Below are 11711 nucleotides of genomic sequence, written 5' to 3' on the forward strand. Positions count from 1 at the left end.
AGGAGAATTGAGAGGATTCAGTAGGATTCGTGGAGTGCCAGGAGAAGAAGCAGAGGATTAAGAGAAGCACCAGTAGAATTGAGAGGATTCAGTAGGATTCGTGGAGTGCTAAGAGAAGAAGCAGAGTATTCAGAGAAGCCCCAGAAGAATTGAGAGGATTCAGTAGGATTCGTGGAGTGCTAGGAGAAGAAGCAGAGTATTCAGAGAAGCCCCAGGAGAATTGAGAGGATTCAGTAGGATTCGTGGAGTGCCAGGAGAAGAAGCAGAAAATTCAGAGAAGCCCCAGGAGAATTGAGAGGATTCAGTGGCATATTCTGGTTTTAAGGCTAAGCATAGGTGTTGCTCTCTCATGGGACGGCGGGCAAGGCCCGCCACAGGTCCCAGGACAGTGGGTGAGGCCCGCCACAGGTCCCGGGACGGGCGGGTAAGGGCCGCTACATGTCCCGGAACAGTGGGCAAGGCCTGCTATGTGTCCCGGGACGGCAGGCGAGTCCCACTACATGTCCCACGGGTCTCGGGACAGCGGGCGAGGCCTGCCACGGGTCCTGGGACAGGCGGGCAAGACAGGCCCTGTGTCCCGGGATAGGCAGGCAAGGCCCACCACGTGTCCCGGGATTGGCGGGCGTTGCCCACCACATGTTCCAGGATGGCGGGCAAGGCCCGCCTTGGGTCCCAGGACTGGCAGGTGAGACCCCTCACGGGTCCCGGGACAGGTGGGCGAGGCCCGCCGTGTGTCCCGGGACGGCAGGCAAGGCCTGCCACGAGTCTCAGGATGATTGGGCGTGGCCTGTCACATCTCCTGGATGGCAGGCAGGGCCTGCCATGTGTCCCAGACAGGCAGGCATTGCCCGCCACGTGTCATGGGACAGGCGGGCGAAGCCCACCATGTGTCCTGGGCCAGGTGGGCGAGGCCTTCCACGGGTCCCAGGTTGGGTGGGCGAGGCCTGCCACGGGTCCCGGGACGGGCGGGCGAGGCCCCTCATGTGTACCGGGACAGGTGGGCGAGGCCCACCATATGTCCCGGACGGGCGGCCGAGGCCCCTCACGTGTCCCGAGACAGGCGAGTGAGGCCCTCCACATGTCCCAGGACGGGCCTTCTCTAACAAAAGGGATCATGAGTTGAAAGCCACAATAATGTATTGATGATATATTTTTCAAAATACGAAAAGGTTGAAAACCAGGGAGCTTTCAACTGTTGCACAAACGATCGAAAGTTCCATGTTTTTAACCGTTTTGTATTTTGGAAAAATACACTATCATATTCGTACATGATTGTGGCTTTTAACTCGTTATTCCGGTCACGGCATAGTGATGCACAACAGCTAAAAAGTATCCGAGTCGATACTTGCAACTCAAAGTATTTGGGTATTCATGAGGACCATGCATCCTCCTAACTGATCAAAAAAATGCTCCAAGCAGTTTTGATTCATCCTCTAGAATAGATCATTATATAATCTAGGCTATGTAACATATCATATAGTTTAATAAAAAGATTTGGTAGAAAAAATAATACCTTTCTGAAAACTTAAATAACGACCTGCATAACCTTTCTCTCATATTTCTCATCTTGTGTACTATCCTACCTAAAATTTCTTTGTAGTGGATTATAACCACACTGTAGGCATTTCTTGAGTTTACATCTCCACCCCTTTCACTGGAATTCATCAAATCAGTCATTTGCTACATCTATGAAATCAGCTGTCGCCAACCACTCTCCTGAAAGCTTTACATTTGTGCACATGTTTTGGACATTAACCGGGCTGCATACTTTACATTTTACCTTTGAGTTCCTAGCACAGTGATTTTGAATAAGTTTTGGTGCTAAATTGTATCATTTGCCGTTTTATCCAACATTTCTTGTACAGAAGCAGAGGAAATAAAATCTCCCTTTTCTGTGTGAAATCAATGTTCCATGAAATTGTTCCTTGTTAGCTTAATCATGTGAAGCGCATCAGCCAATGCAAATACACTCCTATCTGCGCATGAATTTTTAAAAGGGACTTTAAAATTTACTTTCTTTAGGAAATCTCAAGAAACTTATACCTTGCCATTTGGTGCTGTTCTCTTAGTTATTTCAACCGTAAACTGAGCAATGAAAGCCAAGAACCTTTTTGTTTCGAGGTGCAATTTCAAACTAAGTCGATTGACTAAGTTCATGTAGCAAAGGCAGATGTATTGTAATACCACACCGAGGCAAGACGGGCGTCAATGGCGTCATATTTTACCACCGCTCACGAGTGTTAGACCTGTTTATCTAGCTCTTGTTTAGTACCAGCCCCTTGGTGATGAACGTAGAAACATATTCCAAAACTGGTAGTTTTCTCAAATTACCTATAACTAAATTTCTCAAAATTTCTCGCCTCTGCTATATTATATACACGCTCCTCTATGTTGCTTAATCAAAAAAATTATATTAATCAACGATATGTGCAGCCGTCTCCTCTACATTTACCCATCAGGTAAATGTAATGGCTTGGGAATACAGCCCCTAAAAAATTAGAATGATGGAGAAATAAAACTAAAAGCACAATAAATCTAAAGTCACCCTTAAAAGTATTTTCGTTTTCTTTTATAGAAATTGTTTATGAATGAATAATAATGTTCGGGTAACTATGGTAACTTTTGTTTACCAACGTTCAGTCAGATGATGTTACGCACAAATAATCTGAAAAGTTCGAAGGGGGCGTAAGCTATAGGTGAAAACTACTCTTAGGGACCAAACAAACCGAAATTTTAAGGTAATAGTGTAAGTAAATGTGTAGAAATACTATGGTAGATATACTAGGCTAGTTAGCCTATACAGAGTTACAACAGACAGTTCAGAAGTTCGGTTAGCCAATCATAGTGGGTCCTAACCGTTCGTAGTAGTTTATGTTGTTTATGGTTACGGATTAACGTGAAATTTCATAAGTACGCACAGTAGTATTTCCCCAGAGAAATATCGTTTCACATAGTGTTAGTCCTCCGAAAGATCTTGGGTTTTACCTATTTTCATTCATCCTAGGTAAAGCTAGATTAGGTTACATGCTTTTGTGTTTTGATACCCTATTAACACATCATCCTACCCCCGGAAAGAAACAGTTAAAAATAAAAAAAGGTATTTCTAAGGCCAGAAAAAAATCAATAGCTAGGCTATAAAGACAAAAGCATGAAATCCACCATAAAACCATATGGGGGAAACACCGCCTTGGATCCATCGTCATCGGGTGGATCAGCCTTATTCACATGATATTTAATTGGTGAAACAAGAATACAATTAGTACAACTTTAAGCTCACCATTCAAAAGATTAAAGTTTCGTCAACATAATGTTATACATGAAAGCGCCATTCAAACTAAAATAGGCATGTGAGGTCTTCATAAAATGTTTTCAAGGCAGTTTTTAAATCCAATATGGCGTCAACTGACTGAGGTGCTGTTCGTAACCAGCATTGATCCAATGTCCTTCCCAGCGCTCATTTGAACAATATTAGCGTATATAGGTATGTAATGTTTATTGATTTTACTCAATAAAACAACATTTTGTTGCCTATACTAGTGAAAGTATGAAACTTCTTATTCCCGGTTTTATCCTTACAGCCATCACAACTGAAACTCCGCAGTGCATATTTGATTGTAATTATACACGTTTTGTCATAATTCACTCCAGATTGCAACTCACTCCACAAACACAGTTGCGGGCAGCACACGACTACACTGTTTTTGAGGTGCAAAGCTTTATTCCCTTAATTGTTTACCTTACTCATTATTTAGTTTAACTTTACTTTGTTACTTCAAAATGTTTATTTTAATTCATGTCTATTATCCCTTTTTTTGCAATCAAATTAACCCCGAAAAATTACAGATATTTCTAAAGTAGATACAAGCAGACGACAGCAAAATGTCATCGTTGCCAATTTAGTGGAGCTTCACACTTATGCCGATGCATTTACAAACTGTTTCCATGAATTCTAGTTGTCATAGTAATGCAATAATGATAAAATTCCTCTAATATGTATATATACTACAAATAGATACGCTAATTTCACTTATTTCCCCGCGTTAGTTTCCTTTGATCCCTCAGGGGCGTTGTCATTGTTGACGATTGTTGTGAAGAAAGTGCCCCAGCATCTATGGGTGAAAGTGGTGTGCAGATTTAGCATATGGAAGGGAAAGTTTAGTGACAAGTCACTCGGCAAACATCGAGATGGTGTCAACCTTACATTTTTGGTATGTTTGCACTGGATATGGCTAGACATTCATTAACCTCTGTTTAATCTTAAAATATGACCTTAATTTCTAACTTTGGAGAAAATACTTACTTCGAAAGGATAGTAGAGGTCTCAAGCTGTTGCTCTTACCACCGATGACTCGTGACTGGTGTCCATCTCCGGTATCAGGAGATGTTAAAGTATACTCTTTTGGAGGGTGGATCCACACGCGGTGAAAACTGGATCAGCTAGTCCAGTCGGTTGTTTCCCCTATCAACAATGATACATACTAGTTTAACTTAACCAAAGGGACTAGAACCTGCAATGGACCAAGAGGCTTTGCCTGCCCCAAATATCCACTCAATCTAATCTAACCTAGAGTGCAGTACTTTATGTTATTAAACAAGAATGTATCTTTGTAAACTTTTAAGTTTTAAAGCTGCAAATAACCTGCTTAGAATTGTAAAGGTGATGACAAAATGAAAACCCCTCTTGAGATGTGGCCTATTCCCTTAATGAAAATCAAGAATTCATGTCATTTGTATTTACTAGATTTAACCAGGCAGTCTTATCCACTATAATATTATGCAGTGCTTAGCAACTTCTTTGGGCTATTCATTTTTGGTTTCCTCTCGTATCACATAAAACGGATGGTTGTGGGTGTGCAAATAAACCAAGTCTGTTTTGCTGAAAATTGAACTTAGGCTAGGCAAGCAAATACAAGGTTTCATCCTAACCCCCTAAAGAATTACCATTTTGTGTCATAATGCTTTGCCTTTATTTGAGGGTCAATGTACTGTCAGGGCCCTACCATGTGAGTTTCTTACGGAGACAGCAAAATAAGATATCTAGAGCTAATAATCAAATGCTGGGAATCGCATTTTCATAGTTGGAGCCTAATTTAAGATTTCACCAAGGAAATGGTTTATATACTAATCTAGGTATATATTTTGATGCTTCTAGTGTTGCGTAGGTTTCTTGGTCAGGTCCTATCTTTGCTGATGGTGCTCATTATTATTGTCACTCAGTGCCTAGGACATAATTTTCAATATATATTCATTGAACTGTGCTGTATATATACGTATATAATTAGCCAAATCCTCAATATCACAAGATTCAACAACAGTATTACTCCTAATTGAAGGTTTTGATAATTATAAGAGTCATCTTAGCAATTGATTCCAAGTTATAATTACACATAATTATAATATCAGAATCTCAATTTTGTCAACCCTGATTTGCAGTACATTGGAACCTCGACATACGAAAGTCCCAGCATACGAAAAATTCAAGTTACGAAAGCAAATACGAAGATTTTTTTGCCTCTGCATTCGAAAATAATTCAGGTTACGAAAGGTTGTTGCTGTAAAGTCCCTAGATTCGCCCGAACCACTGAGAACAATTTTAAAACTCGCGCGTCGCCAACTGAGTAGACTCTCCACCATCCTCCCTCTCTCCCATTGGTTCCTGATGCTAGTCACTGCCGTAAGATCCTGCTCTCTTATTGGGCAGCATCAACTCCATCATGCTGTACGTAAAGGTGTTCTTCGGCCACTCAGTAACAGCATCGTTATCGTAAGCAAGCAGAATTCGTTCGTTCATACACGATTTTGTTTGTTAACGTAAATTCGTGTTAGTGATTTCGCTTTGTACTTTATTGTGTTGTGTGAGAACTTTAGTAACTTAATTACGTACGTATAGTCATGGGTTCCAAGAAAGTTGCTGAAGTTCACGGAAAGAAGAGGATGCTTTCTATGGAGACAAATATGGAGATTATCAAGAAGTAGGAGGCTGGCATGCGGTTGAGTGAGATCGCTAAGGAATACGGCCGAAATCCATCGATGATAGGCACCATACTTAAGCAGAGGGAAGCCAGCAAAGCAGCTACACCTTCCAAGGGCGTGACTATTTTGTCCAACAAGAGGAGCCACATGCACAATGAGATGGAGAGGCTGCTTCTTGTATGGATAAGAGACAAAAAGAAATCGCTGGCGATACGATAACCGAAACAGCAATTTGATTCCCCAGGCCAACGACTGAGGAGAAGGGACATCGACGCCAACCCCAAACTTCAAAGCTTCTCGTGGGTGGTTTGAAAAATTCCGGAAACGGACTGGCATCCATTTGGTGCGGCATGAAGAGGCTGCCAGCTCGGACACGAAAGCGGCCGAAGCCTTTATTAAGGCGTTTGACGAGATGATGATCAAAGAAGGCTAGTTCTCAGCAAGTCTTCAACTGTGATGAGAGAGACCTTTTTTGGAAAAAAAAAGCCTCGTCGGATGTACATCATGGAGGAAGAGAAGAAGCTACCCGGGCATAAGCCTGTGAAAGACAGGCTTACACTCACACTTTGTTCGAACGCCAGTGGGGATTGCAAGGTGAAGCCCCTACTTGTCTATCATTTGGAGACTCCTCGAACCTTCAAGGCCAACATAGTGCTAAAGGAGAAGCTTCCAGTGATGTGGAGGGCTAATGCAAAAGCCTGGGTAATGAGACTTTTGTTCACCGAGTGGTGTTTCGGCCCGGCAGTGAAGAAATTCTTGGAAGAGAAGCGCCTCTCTATGAAATGTCTGCTAGTGTTGGACAATGCCCCTGCTCACCCTCCTGGCCTCGAGGAAGATATCCTAGCGGAGTATTCTTTTATCAAGGTTCTTTATCTTCAGCCTAACACCACCCCTCTCCTCCAGCCCATGGACCAGCAAGTGATATCGAACTTCAAGAAGCTGTATGCGAAATATCTTTCAAGAGATGTTTCGACATTACCGATACCACAAATCTCACCTTGCGTAAATTTTGGAAGGAGCATTTCAATATCGTGATATGCATCCGACTCATCGATCAAGCTTGGCAGGAGGTTTTGAGGCGAACCTTGAATTCTTTGCGGAGGAAACTCTGGCCTGATGCCGTAGCCGCCTGTATCCACCCAAGACTTTGAGGGATTCGACGTGGGCAAAGCTGATGCAGACTCAGAAACAGTTGACGATCCTGAAGCTGTTTTGCAACCAGATCTTGACGAGACCGTTGCTTTTGGCAAGTCCATGGGGCTGGTCGTCGACGAGGACGACATCAATTACCTTCTCGAGGAGCACCAAGATGAGATTATGACGGATGATCTGAAGGAGTTGGAGGCCATGCAACATAACGTCGTTCAAGAAGAGTTTTATAGCAGCGGCGAGGAGGACGACGACGACCCTATGACAACGGCAGAAATTAAGGATGCTCTAGCTGCTTTTCATAAGGTGCAATCATTTGTAGAAAAGAGACACCCCGAAAATGCTTTCACAGGTTGTATGCTTGCCCAGTTCGATGACGTTTGCCTGAGTCGTTTCAGGAACATTGTGAAAAGCAGGCAGAAGCAATCTTCCTTGGATAGTTATTTTTTAAAGAGGCCTTTAGTAGGAGTAAGCAAACAGGAAGATCCAAGTGATACTACGAAAAAACAGATAGTTGAAAGTGGTGAAGAAATTGAAATTTTGTAAAAAAAAAAAAAAAAAAAAAAATGTAAAGTAAAAAAAAGTGTAAAAATAAAAAAAAATAAAAAAAATTTAATTTTAAGTTTTTTGTAAAGTTAAGTGTTAATGTTTTCTGCCATTTGTTTATGTTTCGTAAAGTTTAGTGTTAATGTTTCCTGTCATTTTTTTAATGTTTTCATAAAGTTAAGTGTTCAAGGTTTCTGCCATTTGTCCTCCTCCTCTGTCGGCACTTTCGGAGATTGCCTCACTCGAAAGGTAAGGTTCCACATTTTACTACATATGTACTTATGTACGTACAGTATTTCTTATACCATGTACACTAATACACTTTATTTACAGGTATATAGTACATAGTAGTATATGTATTTTAAGTTAGGTATTGAATGGTCCAAATTGTTGTATTTCATTGTTTATTGGTCAATTTAGCTTTATTATAAAATTTACTGGGGTGTTTTTGTAGGGCTTGGAACGAATTAGGCAATTTACATGTAAAATAAGGTTCAAGATACGAAAAAATCAGGTTACGAAGGCCACCTCGGAACGGATTAATTTCGTATCCTGAGGTACTACTGTATTCTGTTTCTGGCAAAGTGCTATTAATAATTTTAAGATGAGAATAGCTGTTGAGAGCAAAAAGTCCAATGCCGTAATGTGTGATTTAACTATTTTTATTAGGGAAAACGATACGTTCTTTGGGATTTTTCCTTCATACATCCTACTAACAGTAATAAGGGGCCACATTGGGATTCCTGCAGCAGGATTAAGTAAATTTTTACAAAGAGCCCATAAATGCCAAGTAGCCAATGCTGCAGCAATTATAATTTGTCTGTTTACATACAGTACCATATTTAGTACAGTTGTATGTAGCTAGTTAATGAGTAGCTATGTGTGAACTTCTTTTGATATGATATTATCTTACTGCAATCAGATATTCACATGAAAATCATTTACTTATGATAATTGTAGTAAGAGTCATGCAAATATCATGATAGAAAAATGCTTACTTAGATAAACTAAAAGATTTTCAGTAATTGATATAAAAAGTAGTGTTTATTTTAGAAGATTTTTGTTATGTTATGGACAATTTTGATAATTGTAGTATCACCAAGAATGGTAACATTACCCCTCCAAGACTCATGGTATGGCTAATCACTAGGTTTTTTTTTCTGCAGGTATTTAATAATTGAGCTATCTATCCATCAGTCTGTTTGTCTCTCCAGCCTTCTTTACATCCATCCATTTGTGATGACTAAAATTTTTTGCTTTGGCCGTAAATATTGAGCCATACATGATAAACTTCATACTCCATCAAGAAAGCTTATATGGAGGTATAGAGTAAAGTCAAGATTACACCATAGGTCAAAGTTTGAGTAGGAGTTAACCACTGCGATGGTGGGGATAAAAGAGACCTTTGTAGTTTGTTTTGTTGCGATTTAGGCGATTTTGACCCATGTGGGAGGGCCTTTATCATGATGCCTCACTCTTAAGCAAAGGCACATTTTACAAAATTTAACTGTTACAAATAACTCTTCTCTTTCATAATATACATATCTATGTATTATATTTGTGAGCACTAAACAAAGCATTTTGGATAGATCACTCCTTGTGATAGGTAGTGGATAGTTGAAATGTATTTGTGCCATTAGTACAACACATGCTGTTAATCAGGAGATTCTTGGCAAACAGGAATGCTCAGATTTACTAAAGTTAACGAAGGAAAAATGTAGTATATGACAAATTTCATTCTATGGGCTCATTGTGTCCTTTGCATTTCAGATGGACGAATGGTCAAGAGATGACCTCATTCGGGAACTAAAGAAAAAGGAAGAGGAAAATGAAATTTTGAGACAAAGATTGCAAAAGTATGAAGATGCCAGCACAGAATCCATACAGGCTAATACAATAAAGGATTTACATGACTTCACCCTCATTCCTAAAGTGGTTTCTAAACTTAGTCATGAAGAAGTTGCAAGGTACTCAAGACAGTTGATATTACCTGAACTAGGACCTAATGGACAAAAGAAATTGACCGCTGCATCTGCATTAATTGTTGGATGTGGTGGCTTAGGATGTCCAGCAGCAATTTATTTGGGGGCAGCAGGAATAGGCCGTTTGGGGCTTATTGACTATGATACTGTAGAGATAAGTAATTTGCATCGTCAAGTATTACACACTGAAGCAAGAATAGGAGTATCCAAATCTGTATCAATTGCCTCTTCTGTAAAAGCACTTAACAACAATGTTGAGGTCACACCATTCGATGTCTTACTTAACAGTGAAACTGCATTGCAAATTATTTCAAAGTTTGATGTAGTGTTGGATTGCACCGATAATGTTGCCACTCGTTACTTGCTGAATGATGCATGTGTAATAGCTAATAAGCCATTGGTTTCTGGGTCTGCCCTGCGGTATGAAGGACAGTTAACAATATACCACTTCAGTGATGGTCCATGTTTCCGCTGCATTCACCCTAAGCCACCACCTCCAGAAACAGTGACTAACTGTTCAGATGGTGGTGTTATTGGAGTTGTTCCTGGAGTTATTGGGTGTTTGCAGGCTCTTGAAACCATCAAGATTATTACTGGAATGGGTACCACTTTGTCTCAGAAGCTTCTTCTTTTTGATGGTTTAGAAGGAATGTTTCGAACTGTCAAATTGCGGGGACATAAGAATTCTTGTGAAGTATGCGGCGATAATCCAACTGTTACTCAACTGATAGACTACGAACAGTTTTGTGGATCCAGAGCTTCAGATAAAGACAGCGGTCTTCATTTGCTTGAGAAAGATGACAGAGTTGGTGTTAAAGAGTATCATGATTTGCTCAGTGAAGGCACTCCACATTTATTGATTGATGTCAGGCTACCAGTTGAGCAAGATATATGTAAACTTCCAAATTCAGTCAATATTCCTTTGAAGGATTTGAAAAAGCCAGAAAACATTGCTGTTATTGAAAATAAGTTGTCTTCCCTCGAGATGAAGAAAATTTTTTGCCTGTGTCGGAGGGGTAATGATTCACAGTTAGCTGTGTCATTTTTACAGTCAGTACTCTCCAGAGACTGTGATATTAAAGATATTGTTGGAGGTTTGACAGCTTGGGCACAAAAGATAGATTCTTCATTTCCAATATATTAATATGGTTTTCTAAGAAAATTGTTTTATAAAATGTTGTTTTATCAAAACCTTTTATCAGAGCAGTATATTTGCACTTTACACTTTCATAGAAATAGTCACAGAAATAAATTGAAAAGCACTTTGATGTTTCAATGACTTTCATTACATTCCATATTATTTTATATGGAGCCAAACTATTCAAATTAATAAATCCTGTCAGATTTACTTGCACCAACACTAAAGATTAAGAGGAGATTAAAATGCAAAATATTTGGCATTAGCACAATTAATAAATACATATCAAGAAGTGACCCCATTATAATATACTCATGGTATAGTAAAGCAGCTAATGCTTTTGAATATTAAATGAAGCAGCAAGATAGACCTCTTCTCTAGTTGTCTATTATATAAAACATAAAAGCGTTAAGCTTAGTACGATCTAATGTCCATTGTCTTCACCCCATTTGAATATTATCATTATTATTATAAAGGATTAGTTTATGTAGACCTCTTAGCCTAATAAGAGGACACCAGTTGTTTGAAGCAAGACTTGGGATTGGCCTTGCAGACCTAAGTCACCATTATATTTTTGAAGGGAATAATGTGTAGTTTTGTTCATTCTGCAATGGACTACTTAACAGTGGAGCACATAGTCATGCACCAAGAGGGTAAATCTTTGGCTGATATCTTCCGATACAAGTGTGATATTGATGCCCTACCCACATTTGCTACAATAATGAGAATATTTTGGAAAAATTTAGGTTTTTGTTTAACATTTTTTTCCCATTTAAATGTCTTCATCTCTTGATAGTTCACTTTTCAACTTATTTTGCAGTTTATTTTTTTTTAATGTCTTACAAATTTCTTTCAAATTTATTATGAACTACAGTGCAGAATTAAATTTCTCATAAGTCATTGCCACCATCTCTGACTTTTTA

General features: G+C 39.7%; 1 protein-coding gene across 4 annotated transcripts in view; it reads left to right on the forward strand.

Annotated features, from left to right (window-relative positions):
• The window catches only part of LOC135201426 (adenylyltransferase and sulfurtransferase MOCS3-like), a 60920-nt gene extending 50007 nt beyond the window's left edge, over window positions 1-10913 (forward strand). Inside the window, exons 1-2 of one of the 4 annotated variants that reach the window (XM_064230339.1) lie at window positions 2601-2738; window positions 9439-10913. In XM_064230339.1, the coding sequence (XP_064086409.1) occupies window positions 9439-10794 (1356 nt within the window). In that variant the 5' untranslated portion in view covers window positions 2601-2738 and the 3' untranslated portion in view covers window positions 10795-10913. Of the gene's footprint in view, window positions 1-2600; window positions 2747-2808; window positions 3482-9438 lie in introns of those variants that run through there. The other 3 variants (XM_064230340.1, XM_064230341.1, XM_064230338.1) reach the window with 3 other exon arrangements.
• The last annotated feature ends 798 nt before the right edge of the window (window positions 10914-11711 follow it).

The sequence above is a fragment of the Macrobrachium nipponense genome, chromosome 28 (assembly GCF_015104395.2).
Source record: "Macrobrachium nipponense isolate FS-2020 chromosome 28, ASM1510439v2, whole genome shotgun sequence".
NCBI lineage: Eukaryota > Metazoa > Arthropoda > Malacostraca > Decapoda > Palaemonidae > Macrobrachium > Macrobrachium nipponense.